Source organism: Triturus cristatus, chromosome 3_2, assembly GCF_964204655.1.
Source record: "Triturus cristatus chromosome 3_2, aTriCri1.1, whole genome shotgun sequence".
Lineage (NCBI taxonomy): Eukaryota > Metazoa > Chordata > Amphibia > Caudata > Salamandridae > Triturus > Triturus cristatus.
The window spans coordinates 848,818,779-848,843,700 of NC_140584.1; the positions used below are offsets into that span (position 1 = coordinate 848,818,779).

The 24,922-nt window shown below is 48.6% G+C and overlaps 1 protein-coding gene across 1 annotated transcript in view; it reads right to left on the minus strand.

The window, feature by feature from the left end:
* PIGS (phosphatidylinositol glycan anchor biosynthesis class S) overlaps positions 1 to 24,922 on the minus strand; it is a 188,944-nt gene that overhangs the window by 76,402 nt on the left and 87,620 nt on the right. Inside the window, exon 10 of the mRNA XM_085649117.1 lies at positions 13,652 to 13,752. Within this exon, the coding sequence (XP_085505243.1) occupies positions 13,652 to 13,752 (101 nt within the window). The remainder of the gene's footprint in view (positions 1 to 13,651; positions 13,753 to 24,922) is intronic.

A 24,922-nucleotide genomic window follows, 5' to 3' on the forward strand; every position in this document is an offset into this window, starting at 1 on the left:
AGACGTGACGAACCACCTCCGGATGCAGCCTCCACTCGTGGTCGGCAGAGAATTGCCGACTGAGACTGTCTGCACGCACGTTCAGAACTCTGGCCAGATGATTTGCCATCAGACAAATCTGATGATCCTGAGCCCAGGACCAGAGACGCAGAGCCTCTCTGCAGAGACAATGCGACCCCACTCCTCCCTGCTTGTTGACATACCACATCGCGGTAGTGTTGTCTGTCTGGACTTGAACCAACTGACCGCGTAGGGAAGGGAGGAAGGCCTTGAGTGCCAAACGTATCGCCCGCAACTCCAAAAGGTTGATGTGAAGCAACCTTTCCTCTGGAGACCAAAGACCCTTGATCTCCAGATCCCCCAGATGCACACCCCACCCTAAAGGGGATGCATCCGTTATCACTGTGGCCACCGATGGAGTTAGATGGAAGGGCTTTCCTTGAGACAGATTGCCCTCCACGCTCCACCAAGATAGATCCGCTGCAGCGTCTCTGGAGATCCTCACAGACTCCCTGAGATCTCCGTTGTGCTGATACCACTGCCTGCGGAGGGAACACTGGAGCGCCCTCATGTGCCAGTGTGCATGGTTGACCAACAGAATGCAGGAAGCAAACAGACCGAGCAGACGAAGGACCTTCAGGACTGGAACGACCGCTCCATAGTAAAACAAAGGAATCATTTCCTGTATGTCGAGAATCCTTTGTGGAGGCGGGAATGCTCGACACACAGTAGTGTCCAGTACCGCCCCGATGAACAGGTTGCGCTGAGAGGGCACCGGGTGAGATTTGGGCACGTTTATCGAGAAACCCAATTTGTACAACAGCTGGGTTGTAACTTGCAGATGATGAAGCACCTTCTCTGGAGACTCCGCTTTGATCAGCCAGTCGACCAGATAGGGAAAAACTGGAATCCCCGACCTTCTGAGATGGGCTGCCACCACCATGGTGAAGACTCGAGGTGCAGTAGTAAGACCAAACGGAAGGACCGCAAACTGATAATGTTGCGACCCTACCGTAAAACAGAGATACTTGCTGTGCGACTTCAGGATGGGGATGTGGAAATACGCATCCTGCAAGTCGATCGACACCATCCAGTCCTCCTGTTGCAGTGCTTGAAGAACCTGGGCAAGGGTGAGCATCTTGAACTTCTCTTGCTTCAGAAAAAGGTTCAAGATCCTGAGGTCCAGAATTGGACGTAGCCTGCCATCCTTTTTCTGAATCAGGACATACCGGGAGTAGCATCCCTAACCCCTCTCCTGCTCCGGAACCACCTCTATCGCACCTTTTTTAAATAACTTAAGGACTTCCTCCTACAGGAGAAGAAGGTGGTCCTCCGAGCAAGTACCTTGACAAGGAGGGTAATTCGGAGGGAATTCCCGAAAGGGAAGGGCGTACCCATTTTCTACAAGATCTAGAACCCAGAGGTCTGAAGTGACCGATTCCCAATCTTGTAGAAAATGGGCAAGCCGGCCCCCCACAGGACCAACATGATCCAGAATAATGGATCTAGGGCTGCTTTGCAGTGATGGGAGGGATAGAGGAGGAGGAGAGCTGCCGACCTCGAGCACGACCTCCGATTCTGCCCCTGTAGCTCTTATACAGGGTGTTCTGTTGCTGTTGTTGCTGCTGCTGCTGGGGCTGCCTGTAGGTCCGAAAGGACGACCTTCCAAAGCCTCTGTATCTCCTAAAAGAACCCCTAGGTTGTGTCTGCAGACCCAGAGATTTGGCCATGGCTTTGCTTTCCTTAAATCTCTCTAATGCAGCATCAGCCTTTTTACCAAAAGGCCCAGAACCGTCAAAAGGCAGGTCCAGAAGCGTTGCCTGCACATCAGGGGAGAACTCAGATGATTTCAGCCACGCACTCCTCCTTGTGGCAACAGAGGAGCCCATAATTCTGGCGACAGAGTCCGCAGTGTCCAGGCCACTCTGGATAATCTGACGCCGCCTGAGTGTCTGACAGCACCTCATTAAAGTTCTGCCTGTCCTCCTCTGATAACTTAGGGGCCAGTTGTTTAGCGGAATCCATGAGAGCATGGATATAACGGCCCAAGAGACAGGTGGCATTTGTCGACTTTAAGGCCATACTGGACAAGGAGAAGACTTTCTTGGCTGATTGGTCGAGTTTTTTAGCATCCCTGTCACTAGGGACCGGAGTAAAGGCACCTGAAGACCTCTTAGAGCAAGCCGCCTGAACCACCAGACTTTCCGGAGAAGGATGAGAAGTAAGAAAGTCTGGATCACCTGGAGCCGCCCTGTACCTTCTAGCCACAGTTTTAGAGACCGCGGGAGCTGAAAAGGGCTTTCGCCATACCTCAATGACTGGTTCAGTGATGTCCTCATTAAATGGTAGTAACGGCTCTGTCACAGTGGAGGGAGAATGTAAAACCTCAGTGAGGATGTTAGGCTTGAATTCAGCAGTTGGTAGCTGTGGATCCAAAAGCTCCGCTGCTTTTCTAATGACCGTGTGGTAGGGAGCCACATCTTTAGAGGGAGTATCGGCTGGAGAAGTAATCTCCCACTCTGGAGATAAATCCAGGCCACTAGCCTCCTTCAACTTTTCAAACAAGTCATCAGACTCCATGAGCTTACCCTCTTCCATCTCCTCAACCTGGTACCTTTGCTCTTCTCGCCTGGACCTAATCCTCAGGACCGGCGTCGGCGGCGCCGCAACCTACTCCAACAGCGCCGGAGCCGGCATCGAACACGGATCCGAAGGAGCAGCCGGAGTCGAACGAGGTCGAGCTGGAACCAGTGAAGATGGAAGTGGCGTCGCCGGGAAAAAAGGCATAAGTGGAGCCTGAGCGTAGCCTTGAGGAACCCCCAAATTAAAAGCCATTGGACCCATGGGACCCGAAGGTGCTCCAGAGGGGTATATCGTTCTAGTGAAGACTCCATACATCGCATTCAAATAATGCAATGGATCTTGTCCCGGGCCTGGAAAGGGGGATATGGCTCAGACTGAGGCATAACCGGACTCGGGCCAATCTGTGCCGACGGTGGAGCCAGCGGAGTCGAAGACTCATCAGGAGCCGGAGCTTCTTCAACTGCAGCCGGAGAATGTGCCGGCGTCAGAGATGTAACCGGAGCCGGAGAGTGCTCCGGTGAAGCCGCAGGCGAGGTCAGGCAAACAGAAGAAGAAGGAATTGAGACAGGAGAGGGAGACACAAAGTCCTTGCGGCGTCGAGTAGGCGAAGTTGATCTCGGAGCCGCTTCTTTATCCGAACGGTGTTGAGAACCATGCCTCTTCTTCTTTTTATGCTTCTTGGACTTAGAAGCATGCCCCGACGTCGAGTTCGACCTTGACCTGGATCGTCTTCGACCTCTCTTCTCTTTTTTCATCCTTGCAATAAACAACTTGTCTTCTCTTTCTTTTAAGGCCTTAGTACTCATGGTCGTGATTCGACGACAGGCACCAGACAGTCCTCGTGCGGATCCGTGATGGACAAGTGCGTACCGCACTCCCTGCACGGCTTGAATCCGTACTTTTTTGTCGACATCTTTAACAAGAAGCAAGAAGAAAGAGAAACACCAGCAGAAACACAAAGTAACTAGCCAAAGCTACGGAGAGTCCCAGAAAACCGTTAGCGTCGACGGCGCGGAAAAAAGGGAACGGACGTCATCATGCCGACGAGGTCCTCTTATGGATCCAGTGACGTCAGCGGAGCAGTGAGCGGAGCCGTGCTTCTGTGACGTCGTCCTCGTCGGCGTGGAGAGCTACAAAAGTTTCCGAATGTTGCTGGCGCAGGGGATATTCACAAGGTGAGGGATCCACTGGCAGATGTATCCATCAGAATATCTGGTCTTTAACATCTTGCTTTCTCAGGGCAATATCGGCAACCTGACAGAGAAACATCCCTTCATGGGCAGACGACAATGGGACAAGGAACACTGTCCCCAGTATATGAAGACATTGACAACGGAACCTGCAAGTACTTACACTTGCAAACGTAGATACTGTCACAGGAAGCGAAAGTGATGGAAACAAGAAATCTCCAAAATGAGATGCAAACACTAGTACCAGGTTTTCTCTTTAAGGGATCTCTAAAATTAACAGAAATTAGCCCTCGTTGACAGGCAGCACACCACCGGCACAGACTTAAATATTAGTCTTTTCCTTAAGAACTCTTAATTTCAGGACAAGTCAAAAGCACAAGCACATAAAACACATATGCAGACAAACGCACTCTCCTGCAGACGCATGCATACGATCAGTTACAGAGGCAGACAAACATTCATAGGGATTCACAAGACTGTTCGCCATACAGTGGTCCCACATAAGAAGAACCACTATCGGTAAATATCACTCTGCTAATCCGAGACAGTCTTTAGCACTAATAGGCCATGACAGTGAGTCAGCTGTTCAGAAAACTACCTAAAATAACACACCGGAGCATGTATTCACTAGGCTAATGGCAGACATAAAAATGTGCAATGTTTGTTAGATATGCAAAAAAGTGTGTGTGTGTGTGTGTGTGTGTGTGTGCGTGGCCGTGGTCCCCATTCCATGAAGATCACAGAGAGTCTCAGTTTTTCTTTTACATCTCTTGTTACTCGTTCTTGGTGCAAGATAGGTCTCACAATTTGACTCAGTTTCTACACCCATGAGTATTATTTGAATGTTAGATCATGTCTGATGTCTTATTGGCTTGGTTCTATGGAGGTAACTCTCCTCAATTTGTGAGCTTACACAGTCTGTACCTCTCATGATTATGTTGTTGTTTGCTTTCCTATTTCTTCCTTCTGATCATCCGTAAAGCGCCCCGATACCCTCGCGGATCATGCGAGGGTAAAACTTTATAAATAAATAAATAAAACCTGAAGATGGCAATATAGGCAACCTGAAGATGGCATCTTAGTATTACAGCCAAATGCAATATTTGAACAAGTAGCACCATTGCCTCAATAGGCTTTGGAGAAAGAGACTATGTAACAATTCTATTTTGTTACTTAGCCGAGAATATCCAGGTGGAGTCCAGTATAATGTGTCTTACAAGAATCTCCAAGGTTGAGGGTTTTTCTGCACAGAATTCACTAGTTCAACGTCATATTAATAGGCTATTATACATGTTTTCCTCAGTGCACAATCTCTCTGCAGTGCAGATTCGGAAAGCTTTGCAGGTTGGCTCTAAGTTCATAGCCTATAACTTGTTTCCCAAAAAACTGCTTAAAGATTACAAGGACTTCTGTCGCTCAAACCAGTCAAGCCAGTGAACGTTTCATCCTGCTTCACAAGCCTTCCTTGTAATATTCAACAGGATCAAGGAGATTGTGCACAGGTTCATTTCAGAAGCATAAATGTTTGTGTGTTTAGAACCAGTATGGACCAAGAATCGTTTTGGTGCGCCAGACCTCTGAAGTTCATCTACAAGGCTCCACTCAAAAACATGTTAGGTGAGAGAGTCAGTCTGATGTGCAGCACCGTTAGGTTAGCCTAGATTCTTTGCAATTCCCCAGGTATATTGTGGACGGGGCACTGGATATATCAATAGGTATTAATTACTATACGCCCTCAAGGTTTCTGCCTCCATACAAAACACCTGCCAAACTAGGTAGTTCGAAGTGCCTAGGAATGTTACAATCAATGAACAGCAGAAAAGGTGCCACCCTGGTTGTTGGTGAAGCGATGCTTGACCAATGATTTCCCTCCTAAAAAACATACAGATATATGGGGAATTTCTCTTTGTTTCCAGAGATGTAACTGTAACTTGTATTGAAAAATACATTTGAAGAAAATATTTGATTATGACATAAATAAACAAGTACGTTTTCTGTACTCATTTTTGTATCACCAGTCCTACTTAACCATATTGCACATTTATGAGTGTTAATTTAAACAGGGGTCTGTAACTCCTATAGCCTGGCGCCCAGGACATATTGTTTGGGGTCAATGACAGCAAGTTGTCATGTTTATTTTGTCCTTGGGACAAGTTGACCCAACCCCCTGCAACACAAACGTTTTGGCTGCTAGATTACAGTACCACCTTATGGATCAGCAAATAAGGTAATAGTTGTGTCCATATGTTAATGCTGTTGGAACTTGTAAAAATGCTTCATTAATACAAAGCCTTTATATTTAGGGTGAGCACTCTAAGTAAATATTGTAATTTCAGACTGCACTACTGACAGTGGTTCCAGTATAAAAATGTTACAAACGTTTGCAAAGTTTAACAATATGAGGCGATGTATAATGCTCCCAGAATGCCCTCTGATAAGATGCAAATAGTTGCAGATTCTTTGCTTTAAAATGGAATGGTCACAAAAAATGCAACTAGGAAAGGAATATGCTACTTACCAGTATGCATCTGTTCTTGGCATGTAGAGCTGCAGAGTTGTACACTTAGCATAGATCGCCATCTGGTGTTGGGCCCGGATGTTTGCAGTTTGTTTTTCTTCTTGGACAGTCTTTGGAAGTCGCGAGTTTGGTGACTCCTCCTTCGGTCCGTACTGCGCATGGGCTTCGGCTCCATCCTCAGATTGTTTTTCTCCAACAGGGAAATGATGGAGCTTGGTAATCACAGTGAGAAACCCATGTGTGTAGTATCTAAATAAGATGTACTGGAACGGATACAGGTAGCCGGGGAGGCGGGTGGGCGTGTACAACTCTGCAGCTCTACATGCCAAGAACAGATGCATACTGGTAAGTAGCATATTCCGTTCAAGGCATATGAGCTGCAGATTGTACACTTAGCATAGATTATATAGCAGTACCCAACCCTAGCGGCGACCACCGGTATCCGTTGCAGTGGTTTGAAATAGTGTCTTTAGTACAGCCTGGCCCACTCTAGCTTGCTGCTTTGAATGCACATCTACACAGTAATGTTTTGTGAAGGTGTGCGGTGTAGACCATGTGGCTGCTTTGCAGATGTCATCTAAGGGTATATTCCCTAGAAAGGCCATAGAAGCCCCTAACATTCTTGTAGAATGGGCTTTAGGCGGAACAGATAATGTTCTTTTAGCCTTTTGGTAGCAAATCTGTATGCATTTTACAATCCACCTAGCTATCCCTGATTTAGAAATGGGGTTGCCTTTATGTGGTGGAGAGAAGGAGACGAACAATTGTTTAGTCTTCCTGAAGGGTTGCGTTCTTTGTATGTAGTATAGCAAGGCCCTTTTTACATCGAGTGTGTGTAAGGCTCTTTCTGCAACAGATTGAGGTTGCGAGAAGAAGACAGGTAATTCCACCGATTGATTGAGATGGAAGGGGGAAATGACCTTGGGCAGGAACTTCGGATTTGTGCGAAGTATGACCTTGCTGTGATGTATTTGTATGAAGGGTTCCTGTATAGTGAACGCTTGTATTTCACCAACCCTTCTAAGGGAAGTGATAGCTACGAGAAAAGCTGTTTTCCAGGTGAGAAACTGTAGCTCGCATTTATGCATTGGTTCGAAGGGCGGACCCATTAGTCGTGTAAGAACTAAATTTAGATTCCATACAGGGGAAGGTGGTGCCCTGGGAGGAATTACTCGTTTAAGGCCTTCCATGAAGGCTTTAATAGCGGGCACTCTGAAGAGAGATAAATGCTGTCTGTTTTGTAGATAAGCAGCGATCGCTGCTAGGTGTAGGCGTATGGATGAATATGCCAGGTTACACCTGTGAAGATGGAGCAGATAGCATATGATGTGCTGTATGGATGCATCTAAAGGGTTGATTGTATTGTTACGGCAGTAAATAACAAATCTTTTCCACTTTGCGGCATAACATGCTCTAGTGGTAGGACGTCTGGCTTCCATGATGATGTTCATGCAATCAGGGGGAAGGTTAAGGTATCCGAATTCTAGGATTTCAGGAGCCAGATCGCCAGGTTGAGCTGAGCTGGGTCCGGGTGCCTGATTTCTCCATGGTTCTGGGTTAGGAGGCATGGGGATAGGTGCAGTTTTTGATGTGGTACCACTGATAGTTGTAGTAGCGTGGTGTACCACGGCTGCCTGGCCCACGTCGGAGCTACCAGAATGAGTGTGAGGGAGTGCTGTTGTAGCTTCCTGACCACTAATGGAATTAGTGGGAGAGGTGGAAAGGCGTATGCAAATCTGCCTGACCAGTTCATCCATATCGCATTGCCCTTGGACAATGGGTGTGGGTATCTGGCGGCGAAGCTTGGGCATTTTTTGTTTTCGTGGGTGGCGAAGAGGTCTATCTGAGGATGTCCCCACTGTTGGAAGAATGGCTGAAGAACTTGCGGATGCAGTTCCCATTCGTGTAGTTGTTGCGTTTGTCTGCTGAGCAGATCTGCCATGGTGTTTTGTACGCCTGGAACGTGTTGTGCCAGGAGAAAGATGTTTTGGGGAATTGCCCATCTCCATATGCTCTGGGCTAAGCGGGAGAGCTGGGGAGAGTGTGTCCCCCCCTGTTTTTGGATATAATACATTGCAGTCATGTTGTCTGTGCGAATGAGGACTGCTTTGCCCGAAATCTGTTTTTGGAAAGATTTTAGGGCTAGAAAGATCGCCAAGAGCTCCAGATGGTTGATGTGGAGCAATTTTTGCTGTGGCGTCCATAGACCTTGCATTGTGAGGTGTAGGAGGTGCGCTCCCCAGCCGGAGAGCGATGCGTCCGCTGTTAGAATCACCTGAGGAACCGGGTCCAGGAACGGCCGACCTTTGGAAAGGTTTGTGGTGTTCCACCACTGCAGAGAGTGATGTGTGCGGCCGTCCACCAACACCAGATCCGTCAGCTGACCCTGGGCCTGGTTCCACTGTTGTGCTAGGCACTCTTGAAGTGGACGCATGTGTAGTCTTGCATGGGGCACTATAAAGATGCAAGACGCCATCATTCCTATGAGCTTCATGAACACTCTTGCTGGAAGAGAGTGTTGGGGAAGGAATGTTTTGCGTAAGGCTTGAATGCTTGTGATTCTGGCTGTGTTTGGATAGGCAATACCTTTGGAGGTGTCTATAGTGGCCCCGAGATATTGCTTTGTGTGAGATGGTATGAGGTGGGACTTTTGGTAGTTCACCGTGAAGCCTAGCTGGTGGAGCAGTTGGATGGTGCTGTTTGTATGCTGCACGCATTGGTGGTAAGACGCGGCTTTTATCAGCCAGTCGTCTAAGTAAGGGAAGACGTGAATGTGTTGACGTCTGAGGTGTGCTGCTACTACCGCTAGGCATTTGGTAAACACCCGTGGTGCGGTGGTGACCCCGAAGGGGAGAACCGTGAATTGGTAATGTTGCCCGTCCACCACGAACCTGAGGTATTTCCTGTGAGAGGGGTGTATTGGAATGTGAAAGTATGCGTCTTTCAGATCCAAGGTTGTGAGGAAGTCTCCCTGACAGAGGAGCAGGAGGACTTGTTGTAGGGTGACCATATGGAAATGGTCTGAATGTATGTAGGCATTTAGAGGCCGGAGGTCCAGAATGGGCCTGAGGGTACCGTCTTTCTTTGGTATTAGGAAATATAGGGAGTAAACCCCTAGATTTTGCTGATTGATGGGGACCTGCTCTATAGCGTGTTTTTGGAGGAGGGAGAGTACCTCCTGTTTGAGCAGTGTGGAATGTTCTTGAGACATTGGACGGTGCCTTGGTGGGATATTGGGCGGGGTAGATGTTAGCTCGAGACAGTACCCTGACCGAATGATTTGGGTCACCCATTTGTCCGATGTTATGGACTCCCATGCGTGGATAAAGTTTTGTAGTCTGCCCCCGACCGGAGTGGAATGGTCTGGGGGGAGCGGAGGGAAGTCATTGTGTGGGCGGGGTGGCAGAACGGGTGTTGTTAGTTTTGCCCCTGCCCTCATTGTTGTTGCCTCTGTAACCACCTCTTTGGTTGCCCTTTGAAAAGGTATTTTGAGGAGGGGATTTGTAGGAGGTAGAGGTGCTATCGGTGGAGAAGCCTCTGCCTGTGCCACGAAAGGAGGAGCGTCGAAAGGAACGTTTAGAGGCTTGTGTTTGGAGTGCCCCCATAGACTTTGCTGTGTCTGTGTCCTTTTTCATCTTTTCCAACGCTTCGTCTACCTTGGGCCCAAAGAGAGTTTGTTGGTCAAAGGGGTGATTGAGTATGGACGCCTGGACTTCAGGCTTAAACCCTGAGATCCTGAGCCAGGCATGGCGACGACGCAAGACACTGGTATTTATGGCTCTAGAAGCAGTGTCGGCTGCATCGAGGGCACATTTAATGGAGGTGTTTGTAATGAGTTTACCCTCCTGTATTAGCTCATGAGCCCTACGCTTGTGTTTCTCGGGGAGGTGCTGCATAAGAGCCTCAAGTTCGTCGTAGTGTGCTCTGTCATAGCGCGCAAGTAGCGCTTGTGTGTTTGCAATGCGCCACATGTTTGCAGCTTGAGAGGCGGTGCGCTTGCCAGACGCGTCTAGGAGTTTGGATTCCTTGTCTGGCGGTGGGGCTTCTCCTGAGGACTGGGAGTTAGCCCGCTTTCTAGCTGTAGAGACAACTAGGGAATCTAAGGGAGCAGGGCCCTTAATGTATGCAGGGTCTGTGGGTGCCACCTTATACTTTTTCTCTATTCTAGGGTTTAGTACCCTGGCCCTGACAGGGTCTTTGAACACCTCTGCGGCATGCTTGGTGACACCCTTAAGCATGGGTAAGATAGAGGTGGATTTGTCCTGTATGTCGAATGTATCCAGTAAGAAGTCGTCTTCCACTGGTTCAGTGTGCATGTCCACCCCATGGTAGTGTGCTGCTCTCTGCACTAAATGATGGAACCCTAAGGAGTCCTCTGGAGGAGACGGCCTGGATGGGTATAGGTCGTCCTGAGGAATATCGGGTACATCAGGGTTATTGTAATCCTCCCAAGGGTCTGGGGTCCCTGGTGGAGTGGGATCCATTGGGGCATCCGCCGGATAATTGTCCGGGTCCCCGTCATCCGGATCTGGGGACGGGGCCGGAGAGTAGTGAGATAAAGGTGGCGGAGACCTGGGAGGGGGAGGGGGTGGAGGAGGTGGAGGAGGTAGGGGAGGTGGTAGTGGGGAGGGCACTCTGAGGGGAGAAGTAGCAGAGTCCTTCCGTTTGGGTGGTGGAGGAGGAGCCGGAGTATCAAGGCGTCTTTTCTTGATAATTAAAGTCAATAGCCCAGTCTTTGGATCTTTGGACAGAGTCTTTTGTAAAGGGTCTGGTGTAAACAGAGCCAATGGCGCCGAATCGTCCGTCGGCACCGGTGATTTCGGAACCGAGGACTTCGATGGTTTGTGTGCGCCATGCTTTTTTGGGGCCTCCGGTTTTTTCGGCGTCGAAGGAGTTTTCGGCGCCGGAGCGTCGGTGCCGACAGATTTGTGTTTGTGTTTGGTCGGCACCGAGAGTCCAGGCTTCGGCACCGGTGGCTTCGGAGTCGAGCTGGATATTGCTTTCTTCGGTGCCGGATGCTGTTTTTCGGCACCGGGCGTCGGCTGGCTCGATCCCGAGCTGCCGTGAGACTTTGGAGGCTTCGACACCGGGCCCGAAGGTGGGGTGATCGAAGCTTTGGTCTTGGTTTTGCCCAGGCCAGCAGGCGAGGGTGTAACCTGAGTCTCTTTGGTTTTGGGCGCGGGGGTGGGAGGGGGCACAGTACTCACGGCCCGCTGCGCCGGTGTGATGTCCTCCACGTCGGAGTCGTCGGCCTCGGAAGCGCTGACGACGTCTTCTTCCTGCTCGGTGTGTGTTTGCCCCGAAGCTTCGGCGCCGTCTCCGAAGATGTCCGGTGGAGCTGCAGACGATGAGTGCGCCATGGTGCGTCGAGCTTTTCGATCCCGGATGGTTTTCTTCGATCGAAAAGACTTACAGGCGGGGCAGTCTCTGGCCTCGTGTTCTGGAGAGAGGCAAAGATTACACACCTGATGGAGGTTGGTGTGGGGAAATTTAGACCCACATTTTGGGCACTTTTTGAACGGAGTCCTTTCCATCGGCCGGGACCGGAGTCGAGGAGGGCCCGAAGGCCGGTGCCGATGTACGGGATGGAGAAAAGTGCCGCTTCGAGAGATGAAGATGATGATGAAGAAAACTCGAAGGAACGAGGATTTTCCGTCGAGGCTGGAACCGTAGAAGTTCGAAGCCGGAGCACGAAGTATCACATCCGAGCCCGATGGCGGAAAAAAACAATCTGAGGATGGAGCCGAAGCCCATGCGCAGTACGGACCGAAGGAGGAGTCACCAAACTCGTGACTTCCAAAGACTGTCCAAGAAGAAAAACAAACTGCAAACATCCGGGCCCAACACCAGATGGCGATCTATGCTAAGTGTACAATCTGCAGCTCATATGCCTCGAACAATATGTTTTGCTAAACTACAGTGAAATCTTTGGTACCATTTCTTTGAAGCATCATTTAGTAAAATGTGTTGATACATGCTAGTATTCCCAAAAATATTCCTATTGGAAAATTAGTGCAACCAGTTTCAACAGAATTATGGAACACATGAAAATAAACATGCAGTGGTAAAGCCAATAGGTCTATCATTGTGGTCAACCGTTTGTCTTTTGTCAATACGTGTCTTGTATTGACTTGATTATTGTAAAACTTCAATGTTGTAGGCGCTGCTATGCCCTCACCATTATTGCAGTGGGAAAAAGCGTAATTATTTTTGGTCTGAAAATGCACCCATTGTCACAGTAGTGCCTGGTACTTAACAAAACTACTTTGTGTCCCGATATGCTCCTTGAGAAAAAGCGAAATGCAGTCACTCACAGTGAAACCAGTCGGCAGATAGATGAAGAGATAGAATTTTAATAAAAACAAAATGTCTCGGTTAACGCCAGACCTAATTAGGGGCTCAATTGTTAAAAGAAGTCACAAAAGTGCACTGATATATGTCCTTGCATTAGTGCAGATTTACAGCTCTCATGAATTGACAAGAATTTACAGAAGTAAGCCAGGAAATGGACCTCGTAGAAAATATCTGTGAACTACATTTTAGCACGAGCATATATGCATGTGTAGATTTGCTCAAACGCAAATCTGCTGAGCGTTTATAAATTTACTTTTCTTCCAACTTCTTTTTTCACAACCTTGAAATTAGTTTTACTTCAGTCCTTGTCAGGAGTTAACTTCCAACCTGTCTCAGTATTAGAAACAATTTGAGTAGAGCTGGTGAAAACCCCTAAAACATGCAAGTTAGATGGTTTATGCGGACTCAAAAGGCTGTCCAACCCTGAAACTATTACTTACAGCTACCTGCCCAATATACAGATCTGCAGGTGGGTGGCAAAATCAGTGAATTGCAAATAATCAAACCCTACTATAGCATGAGCCCTCACATAATCAGAGAGGCTATTATCAGAGTTCTTTAAGGAGATTGCTGCCATAGTTTTTTACCAAACTACGTGGCACCAAAGGGACAAGTAGATTTGTTTACAGGACAAATAGATTTATGAAGCAACCTGTCCCATGGACAAGTAGATATTTTAACAAATTCCAGACCTTGTTTTAAAATATATATATGCTACTTCCTATTAAAGTAAACTTGCAATGCAATTTTATTTCGGGGTGGGCAAATCTAATTATTTAGCCTTCAACATGCTTATAGGCCACAGCGCCACCAAATGTTTTTAAACCCCCAGTAGTGATAGTATAGTTATTATGGTTACAAATTAGTCTCAATAATAGGACACTAAGGTTAAAGCAGACCTCAAGCATTCTATTAAAGTCAGAAAGAAAACACAGTAACAACGTGCTGGCGAACCACAGAGGGTAAGAAATGCAATGGCTAACAAACTCTCCTGCTTTCATCTTACCGAAGCTGGGTCAGGAAAACCTCCATTACTTTGACCATGTCAATATCAACACGGACGGGGAGAACACGTTCCTGCTCTTCGCTGTAATCCACATTATAAACCTGAGAAAGAACAAAGAAGAGGGAAAATCAGTCAAGAATGAACTAAAATAAACAGTAACCAGAGCAAACACAACATGCTCCTACCCTTCCCCCAGACAAATAGACACAATTTTAAATCAATCATTGTGACTGATCTAATCACCTACTCACCAGCTTCCCAGACTCCAACTGGCCTTTCTCAAGCTAGAAAAGACCAGACAACAATACCCAAACACCTCACTCATCTTCCATTCTCTTGAAAACTGGTGACTGAATAGCCCACAAACATCTCAGAACTCGAAAACCTCTGAAAATCTCAACCTCTCTTCTCAAATAAGCCACAGACCGCAAAGCCCTTCATTCACCAACTAAGCCCTCCAATCTAATAACCTCTTGTTTCCTACCAGCACAGTCACCCCCTCTGCTCCATTATCATCCCATTTCCTACCCACACAGACTCCCCTAACATCAGATCACAGCTCTCCACCTCCATACCCACGTCATAACTTTCTCTCTCTCACAAATTTCTGCGATGTCATGTCTGCCTGTGCTGTTGTTGTCCTGTCTTGGTGTCCCCATACTTATGTTAACATTTCCCAGTGTCTATTTCCCCAATTTTGTGTCGGCTACACTTCAATTTGTTTCCTTCACCATTGCGTCTCTTAACCATCATGACTGTCTTCTTCTATCTATGTCTCTGTATCTGTATTTCTATCTCCCTTTCTCTGTCTCTCCATCCGCATCAGTCTCAACCGTTGCTGAGTGTCCACCCCCCCACAATTCTATCTTAACAACTACTTTCCAGTGTCCATTTCCCCATCTAGATGTCATTGACTTTCTGCCCCTCTGTGTTTCCCTTATTCCATGTCAGTGTCTCCACTTGCCCCTCTCAGAGTGGCACGCAATTGAGAGGTTACTTGGAGAAGAGTCTGGTCATCCTTTTCTCCAACACCATGGTGATAGTCATGCCTCACACGATTATAGGTAGTGGGCTTGTGACGGGAAGAGCTGTGAAGACCAACAGGAGTACCCCGGGAGCACCGAGCCGACTCGACTGGTGCTGACTCTGGCGACGGCCAGGGGGCGGAGCTTGGGGGAACAGAAAAACCCGGAAGAAGGAGCAGCTGGTGTGGAACGCCGAGGAAGCGAGGAACTACACGGAGACCACGACACGAGGAGGAAGGCGAGAGGATACCGGAGGAAGAGACAGAGGAATCCGGTCCGACGGGAGCCCAAAGCGACTATGGGTTGAGCCAGAGGAGAACCGGGACGTACCCCTAGGAAGGCGCCACGGACGAGACGGCCGGGACCCTATCCTCGGGTTCCGGTTTCAGGCAAGTGATAGGGAAAACAGGGCGCACATTGGTAGGGTGGTGGCAAGCGCAGTCCTGCTTCTCCGGTCTATAGGGGGGCCGCCTGGACAGCTGGGGAATAGCGTAAGGGGCGGGAGGCTTCCTTTTCTTTTCTTCTTCAGGGGCGGGCACGAACGGGGGCCAGGGAAAACCCACGCTCACCTCCAACGGGAATCTGCCTAAAGAAAGGGCCCGGGGACGGGAGAGAGAGGCTAAAACCTGAACAGCAACACGGGTTCCACTGGGTGATTGGGGAGAGAAAGACTAACGAAAAGGGAAATAGCGCAAAAGCCTACGCGTGTAAGAAAAATAACAGGGAGAGATAAGACACTGAGCGTCTCATACTTTTTTTTACCGAGGGGACGCCCGGCAGGACAGCCCACAGGAGCGGGAAAGCAGCGGAGGCCGACATCTGTGCACGGAACCGACAGAGCCCGGGGATATGGACAACGGCGGAGAGCCGACTTCAGCACCGACAGTTCCACAGTTCCTCTTCTGTACACCCCAATAAAAGCTTATACACCAAGCTCCTTTGCCTCGTCCAGTCTGTGGGGGCGTGACAGTGGTGTCAGAAGTGGGATTGCCCGGACCACCATGCCCGCACACCAAAGGGACAACCCCCTAGCAGATCAGGATGACACAGCCCATCAGCTTGGACGAAATGCTTACGTAATTGGCCGAAGGACAGCGCCACCTGCAGCTGGTGGTAGAGGCCCAGTCTACAGAGGCCAAAAAGGACAGGGAGCCCTTCAAGCCCAAGCAGGCCTCATGGCACAAAACCAAGCAGTCCAAGACACGGCCATTCAGAGACTGATGGACACAATCGCCAGTACAAAGGTACACCCAAATGTGCCGAGCTCGGTGCTCCAGAAATACTAGGCGGGAGAGGATCCGGACTTCTTTTTTACTCATTTTGAAAGAGTGACAAGCACAGCCCAATGGCCCATGGAACGGTGGGGCCAGTACATCGCCCCTTTGCTGTCTGGCGAGCTGCAAACAGCTTATCAAGCAGCTAATCCGGCGGGAACCACCCCTTACGAAACCATAAAGAAGACTATCCTGGAACGTCTTGGGTGTGACCAAGAGCAGTACCGTGCTAGATTCAGGAAGGAGAAATGGCAGGCACAGGATAATCCCCGAGCCTTTTTCTACCGGATCCAAGACCTCGGGACCCGGTGGCTCCAACCCCATGCATCCAGCATGGAAGTAGTGGTGGATAATATTCTGCTCGAGCAGTTCGTAGAGGTCCTCCCCGCGACTACCCGGGCGTGGGTAAGACAACACCCTAATCTGACAGTAACCCACGCCATAGAGTTAGCGTGTGCTCACCAAAGGACCCCAGAGGCACGTCCCTTCACGCCTAGAATTCCTACCTCCATTGTCCACCGCTGGAGAGCTTCTGCTCCGGGCCCAATGGCTCCTCCCCCTCGTCCTCTTATTGATCCCCGTTTCCTGCCACGCCCGGGCTCCTAAGGCGGTTCTACTGGCCTGGGGTCTTCTCTGACATCCGGAGGTATTGTGCTGCCTGCCCCAGGTGTCAACTGACCAACACTCCGCGCATGCTCAAAGCGCCTTTGCACCCCCTCCCTATAATCAAGGTACCCTTCTCCCGGGTGGGAATGGACTTGGTTGGGCCCCTGGTCACCTCCACACGGGGCTATCAGTACATCCTGGTTTTGGTTGATTATGCGACCCGCTACCCCGAGGCTATCCCCCTCACGAGCATGACCACAACCAGTGTCGCCCAGGCCATGATAGCGTTCTTCAGCAGGGTTGGGTTTCCCAAACAACTCCTTACCGATGAGGGGACACCTTTTATGTCTAGGCTTATGGCCCAGATCTGTTCGTTATTAGGAGTACGTCAAATCCTTACTTCAGTGTACCACCCACAAACAGACAGCCTCGTAGAAAGGTACAACCAAACCGTGAAAACAATCCTTAAGAAAACGGTCTCTGAAACCGGAAGGAACTGGGACCAACAGCTTCCCCTGACCCTGTTCGCTATTAGAACCCACACCCAATCCTCCACCGGGTTCAGCCCCTTTGAGCTGGTGTTTGGTAGAAAGCACAAGACTTTGGTGGATATGGCAGCCGAGAGATGGGAGGAAGAGGAGGATGAGGGGAAGACACTTCTTGAATACGCAACCCAGCTAAAAGATAGGTTAACAACCCTCTGGGATAGAGCCAGGGAAAACCTAGACGCAGCCCAACAAAAACAAAAAAAGGCATACGACCAGCACACCACTCTTAGACACTTCTCCGTGGGAGACAGGGTCTTACTCCTTCTCCCCTCTTCCGACAATAAACTCTTGGCCCACTGGCAAGGGCCTTATGTGGTTCTCGCACAAGTCACCCCCGTCACATATAGAATAGCCGTACCCTACACCGGAAGAAAGGGTCAGATATACCACATCAACCTCCTTAAATTATGGACTGAGGGCCCGATGATCCAACAGACCCTCCTACGAACCTTCTAGTCACTGACAGCAAACCCCTAGACATCCTCTTTCCTCAAGTGGGTGGCGCTGACACAGCCGGAGTCATCCCCAAAGGTCCCCAGCTAAACCCCGAGCAGAACACCGCTCTCTTAGAGATCATCAGCGACTATCATGACTTTTTTTCAACAACACCCGAAAAAAAAACCCTTGTACAACACAATATCTTAACGGACGGGGCCAGACCGATCAGACAGAGGCCATACCGTATCCCTGAAGCAAGACGACATATAGTGGAGAAAGAGGTGACTGACATGCTTTGCGCAGGGATCATTGAACCTTCACATAGCCCATGGTGTTCTCCCATCATATTAGTGCCAAAACCCAACGGCACTGTGCGTTTTTGTGTAGACTTCAGGCGCTTAAACGCCGCGTCTTGTTTTGACTCGTACCCCATGGCTCGCGTCGATGAGATGATTGACCGGCTAGGGACTGCCCGATACATGACAACGCTTGACTTAACAAAAGGGTACTGGCAGATAGCGCTGACACCCAACGTCCAAGAGAAAACACCCTTCGCCACCCCCTTGGGCTTATACCAATTCAGGGTCCTCCCCTTAGGGTTACATGGAGCCGCAGCCACCTTCCAACGACTCGTGGACATCGTACTAAGGCCACACCACAAATACGCAGCCGCGTACCTAGATGACATAATTATCTTCAGTACCACATGGGTCGAGCACCTCTGGGCCGTCTTAGCCAGCCTCTGAGATGCTGGTCTAACCGCCAACCCCGACAAATGCATGTTAGCGACTGATAACATCAAATACCTGGGGTATCACATACAAGATGGACATATCAGACCCCAGATAGATAAGGTGGACGCAATTAAGGCACTGAAGAAACCCACCACAAAAAAAGGCATCAGGGCGTTCTTGGGACTAGTTGGTTACCATCGAAGGTTTATTCCCCACTTCTCGGAAGAGGCCGCCCCACTCACAGACATGCTGAAGAAAACATCCCCAAACACGGTGGGGACATGGACCCCGAAACAAATCCACAGCTTTGAGCGCCTCAAATCGCGGTTATGCGACAACCCTGTGCTAGCTTGCCCGGACTTTACGAGTGCCTTCACACTGCAAACGGATGCCTCGGACAGGGGCCTAGGGGCAGTCCTCTCACAGACAACGGCTTCAGGTGATCTACACCCCGTGGTGTACCTCAGCCGCAAGCTCATGCCCAGGGAAGCACGCTACTCCACTATAGAGAAAGAGTGTTTAGCAATCCGTTGGGCGGTCCAGGCCCTACAATACTACCTTTTGGATCGTCCCTTTACTCTACTGACTGATCATGCCCCATTAGTATGGCTAGCGAGACACAAAGACACTAACTCCGTGTTCTCCGGTGGTTCTTAGCTCTGTAACCTTTTTCCTTCCAGGCTTCCCATCGGCTGGGGGCTCTGCAGGCGAACGTGGACTTTCTCTCGCACAGCCCGGTTTCCTCATGGCCTGATCGGTCATGCCTGGTGGGGAGGTACTGTGACGGGAAGAGCTGTGAAGACCAACAGGAGTACCCCGGGGGCACCAAGCCGACTCGACTTGTGCTGACTCTGGCGACAGCCAGGGAGCACAGCTTGGGGGAACAGAAAAATCAGGAAGAAGGAGCAGCTAGTGTGGAACGCCGAGGAAGCGAGGAGCTACACGGAGACCCACGACACGAGGAGGAAGGCGAGAGGATACCGGAGAAAGAGCCAGAGGAATCCGGTCCGGCGGGAGCCCAAAGCGACGACGGGAGGATCCAGAGGAGAACCGGGACGTACCCTGAGGAAGGCGCCACGGACGAGACGGCCGGGACCCTATCATCGGGTCCCGGTTTCAGGCAAGTGATAGGGAAAACAGGGCGCACATTGGTAGGGTGGTGGCAAGCGCAGTCCGGCTTCCCCGGTCTATAGGGGGGCCGCCCGGACAGCTGAGGAATAGCATAAGGGGCGGGAGGCTTCCTTTTCTTTTCTTCTTCAGGGGCGGGCACGACCGGGTGCCAGGGAAAACCCACGCTCACCTCCAAGGGGAATCTGCCTGAAGAAAAGGCCCGGAGACGGAAGAGAGAGGCTAAAACCTGAACGGCCACACGGGTTCCACTGGGTGATTGGGGACAGAATGACTAACAAAAAGGGAAATAGCGCAAAAGCCTATGCGCGTAAGAAAAATAACAGGGAGAGATAAGACCCTGACCGTATCATACTTTTTTTTACCGAGGGGACACCCGGCAGGACAGCCCACGGGAGCGGGAAAGCAGCGGAGGCCGACATCGGTGCACGGAACCGACAGAGCCCGGGGATACGGACCACGGCAGAGAGCTTACTTCAGCACCGACAATTCCACAGTCCCTCATCTGTACACCCCAATAAAAGTTTATACACCAAGCTCCTTTGCCTCGTCCAGTCTGTGGGGGCGTGACAGGGCTGCTGCTACTTAAATTCTACCCAGGGTGCACAGGTTTTAAGCTAGATTAACCCTCTTTATAAATAGTCAAGTTTATTTACATCGTTATTGATCTTGGTCGAGGTCTATGACAAAACACATAAAAACACACCCTACAATAATAAGAATCACCACAATAAATAATATCGCCAATAAGCTAATAAATCCCTTCATCACAAAATAGCTGAAAAACATTTAAAACATTTAGAAACTTTTAAACAAGTAAATTCATTTGGTGGATTTTTTTTGAACAACTCCATCGCATCTTAGTGCGTGTCCAAATTAGGTCTCTTTATCAGAGGTAATAAATATTTGGTTCTAGCTTTTTGGAATGCCGGAGACAGGCGCAAAACTTGAAATATATTTTGAGTTCCAGTATAGCAAAGGTCACAAACATCGGATTTTTGTAATCTCCTGATCATTTTTGACAGTACATTGTTTAAAGGAACATTTCTAATGCGTAAAGTCATAATAAAACGGCTAATGCCATGTGTGACTTGAAAGGATAAGTATGGCTGGACCAATCCTAAGGAAATGTTATTACATATTGTATTATACAATATCGAGGAAACACAATGATCCTTATCTAACTTAAAAAGAAGACATAAGGATTGGACTCTAAGAAAGAGATGGAGATGCCTCGCCGACCATCCCTTTAAAACAAGCATATTGCACTCAAGATATTCTAAAGTTCTATGAACATTTCCACAAAAACTGAGTAGGTTGAATAATTATACAAAATCTCTGTTGTAAGGAGAGATCTCAAAGAAGAAGTAGGGGCATGGAGTACGTTATATTTCCATTGAATAATGTTGGGTAAAAACTGCACAAATGTACCCACGATTCCGAATTCCAAATTCCATTTTTAACAGTTGGATTGACAGAGATGATCTTTGCAAGCAGATTTTTTATTTTATTTTTCCCTTTGCACTTATTTAAAAATGTCAGAGATCCAATCGGGGTACGCTTTTTTTATAACTAGATTGTACTGTCTGTTGTTCCTCGATGTATACTACTGTTGTACATGGATTAGCCAGTGGGTTGCTAAAAACTACTGACACTATATGCAATACTCAGCACGCCTGATGCCTTCCCGGCAAGCAGAGATTCCAAAGTCCTCTTAACAGTCACAGTGGGGGTTCCTTACTCATGCAACGGAAAGTAAGCCTAACTCCTTTGAGACAGATTATTGTTCTTTCACACTGCTCAAGTAACAGAAGCACAGTAAGGGTCAGAAAACCAGAAGGTTCTAAATCTCTTGGAAAGAAGTAATTTCTCCACTCCAGAAGGCACATCTACAACGTCCTTTCATTCTTATTCTCATCTGTCAAAATCTCAAAACCACTGTGAAATCAATGGAGCAAACATAAGGCAGAACTGCAAGAGTGCTGCACCTCCTAAATCAACTGATCCACAATTTAAAATAAAATAAAAAGTAATTCACTTGGAGGTGTGCTAGCAGGAAGGGAGTTCAGAACAATTTGAAGCAACTATTCCACAGAAGAAGGGGTAACACTTCCAATTCTAGAATGGGTACTCACTGAAATTGAAGGGGACAACACCTGCCCTGTAGTCTGCACAATTTTTAATGTGGTACTGCTCAGACCTACAGACAGCGGAAGAACATTGCGACTAGGCCATTGGAATTGCCAAAGGCTGCAACTGTGGCAGTGACATGGTTAGGCCACATTTAGTGGGGGTGGGCAGCAAGGGGCAAGCAGGTGATACTGGGCCATAGTCATGGGCTAGAGGTCATTTGCCTCTGATGTCCCAGGGTTTGTCCTACTACAGCTTTGCAAACTGGGCAAAGAACAACTCTTTCAAAAGTTGACACTCTGTGGTGGGGATGAAGACCAGTCCCCCATCTCAATCGCAAGATCACTTGTTTAAAATCATTTGGACTGCCTGACCCAAAGATGACTGCCACAGTGTTCCCTACCACGTCGTGCTACTCCTCTGAGAATAAAAACGGACTTCGTCCAGACCTCGAACACATCCCCCATTCGGCCTACCCTTCAGTATACCAAAGCTTTTTGGATGATGCCCGGTGGAGCTACTTGATAGCTATAGAGGAAATGGGCTGTGGGTTACCCCTTCGGCCGTTACCTACCTAGCCGCACATTGGGCAGACCTTACTTAGTCTCTACGTCGTACTCTCCCTCATACCCCATTACTCCACCCACTTTCTCCTTTATGCTCCATCTATCCCTCCTCTTTGCTCTCTAATTGTTTTCTCATTGAGACCTAGCCGCTTGACTGATGCCCAGTGGAGCTACCTGATAGCTATAGAGGAGATGGGCTGTCTTCCCCCTCAGCTGTCACCTACCCAGCCGGACTTTGAGCAGACTCTCCTTCGTCTCTCCATCCATCCTATCTCCATCCTTTATCCCTCCTACATCTTACCCCACCTCCTTACCCTTCTAAGCTCCATTTATTACATCTTCCGACGCTCTTGAAATGTTTTCTTGTAACTGATGTAACTTGTAATTGATGTAATTTTGTGGAACCTTAAGTAAAGTGCTCTGATAGCTCCGGGTCTAGTCAGCGCTTTATAAAACTCAAATAAATAAATAAAGGCTTCTCAGGGAGGTTAGTGTGGGATATGCAACAGGCTCAGTACTCAACAGACAACAAACAGTGTAATAATGTGATTATCCAGCTCAATTCTTTATTAAAAAAGAGAAGTACTGTTATCGACAGTAAAACTCAATACTACATAAAAAGTATCAGGTACTCCAAGTCTCTGATGCGGGACATCTGCCTGCCAGGGAGGATGTCCTCTTTCTGCCCCCTCTAGCTACCTTAGTCCAGCTACCTTGGTGTAAGTTTCAGCAGAAATGCAGCACTGCTCCTGTTTTGGTCTAGTGGGCACTCGCATGCACTCAGTCTCTCAGTGTCTGTCTTACCTGTAGTTTGGATCCATAGTAGACCTCACTCTGGCCTCCTGCCCTTCATTCCTGGTCCTCCTGTGGTGGGGTAAGATGGGCCATTTGAAGGTGCGTCAAGTTACTGCTCCACTCCAGAGCAGATGCAGGCTGCAAAGCACAGTCTGGATGCAGCCGCTAGCGTGAGGTTGGAAGCTCTCATCTAGGCATGATTCAGAGACTTGGTCCTCCATGGATCGAGGTGGCAGTGCAGTATGCTTCTGGTTGAAGAGTCTGGGTCTGCAAGGAGTCGCCCCAATGTGCTTTATGCAGCACTACCAGCTTTGTCCAATTGGGCACACTTCTAGTCAGCTGCACAGTGACTGAGGCATGCAGCTGCAACTGCCTCAAGGCAGCAGCTCCGCAGGCACACATTAGGCAAATGCCACAGGACTAGCAACAACAGAAGTCCGTACAAGCACACTTGGGGCAAGTGCCACGGCTTACACAGGTCTCTTCTTCTGCAGTGCAGACCATTCGGGCACACTGGGGGAAAAGTGCCAGGACTGCGACAGCGATCTACTAGGGCAAACTTCGGCAGGGGCACAAAACCTGTGCTTTGGCAACAGTGACAGGCGGTACGTAATATTTACCCTGCAGTCTTTACTCTGCTTGGCGTTTACCCCGCAGGCTTTGCCACACAGATAAGTGACTTGAAAGGGTGTTTACCTTTATCCCGCATCCTTTACTGCGCAGTACTTTACTCCACAGATACGTTCTTTTTTCAATTATTTTATTGCTATTTTTTTTTTTTTAAGTGGGTTATGGTGCTAATAGAGACAAAGCAGAGGAAGGGTTATATTAGGGTTAAGGGGTGAGTAGAAAGGGTAAATGTGATTTTAGGGGTATGTGGTGGGTAGAGATAATAGAGGTAAGGGTGAATTTAGGGTTTAGGGATGGGTACAGGTAAAGGATTATTTTAGGGTTAAGGCGTGGGTAGAATTAACAGTAAAATAGGGTCATTTTAAGGTCAAGATGGGAATAGAAGTAAAGGGTGGGTATAGGTTAAGAGGTCAGGATAATTTTTTGGTGATGGGGTCGGTAGAGGAGATTTTTTTGAAAAAGTGGGCTGTTACGGGGTGGTTATTCCCCACCCTCTCCAACAAAAAAATAATGAATACACTTGGAACAGGAACGAACGGGTCAACTCTAACTTTTATACAGCTACACAGACCAGGGATTTGTATTCTCCATCTACACTTCCAGAACCGATTTGGTCAGTTCTTTCAAGCATCCTTCTCCAACTGCCTTTTAGACTCAGCCTTTGTTTAGAGTGATGTTCCTCACATCAGGGTCATCTAAAGTTTGAGCACCCACAACATAGGCACAAAGAGGTGGGCAGGTCATTTTTACACAGGAGTTCCATTTCCATATCATCTAAGCCCCAAGATCTCTGCACGTGTTGTTGGACAGAAATCTCCTCATGACATACAGACATGACAGGCTGATGAAAATGTAGCAGTTTGAGTCAAATGTCTGGCCTCAAAGAGAGTGCAAGGTGTTGGAGTTCCAGGATAGTATGGCTCACTCTAGCCTACAGTTGAAGACAAAATTGTCACAACAAATGCAATTTAGAGAAGACCAGCAATTTTCGTTTCTGGCCTTTTCAAACAAATTGGAAGCAGAGCTGTAGGTTGGAGACGTTACCATAACCTCCCCAACCGACATTAGTGGTGAAGAATCAAGGGGTCAAGGTGTCTTCAATGAGGGGACTCATGCTTTGCAAGGCTTCAGGCCTTAAAAGAGTTTCTTTTTCTTCCTCTACATTCCCACAGGACAGAGGTTCATGCATTCACCAATTGCAAGACTGGCCCATGCCTTGTACCATGGCCTTCATGAGTTCTTGATAATACGACTGAAAGTAGTCCAGAATGCTGTGGTGCGACAGATCTTGAAACTTCTCCCCATCTCAGGACTTTACATTGGCTGCCGGTCAAGAAGGGTCCCTAGTTCTTGACCATAAGGCCTTCCTTTCTCAGTATCTCTTGGCTGGGCTTCAG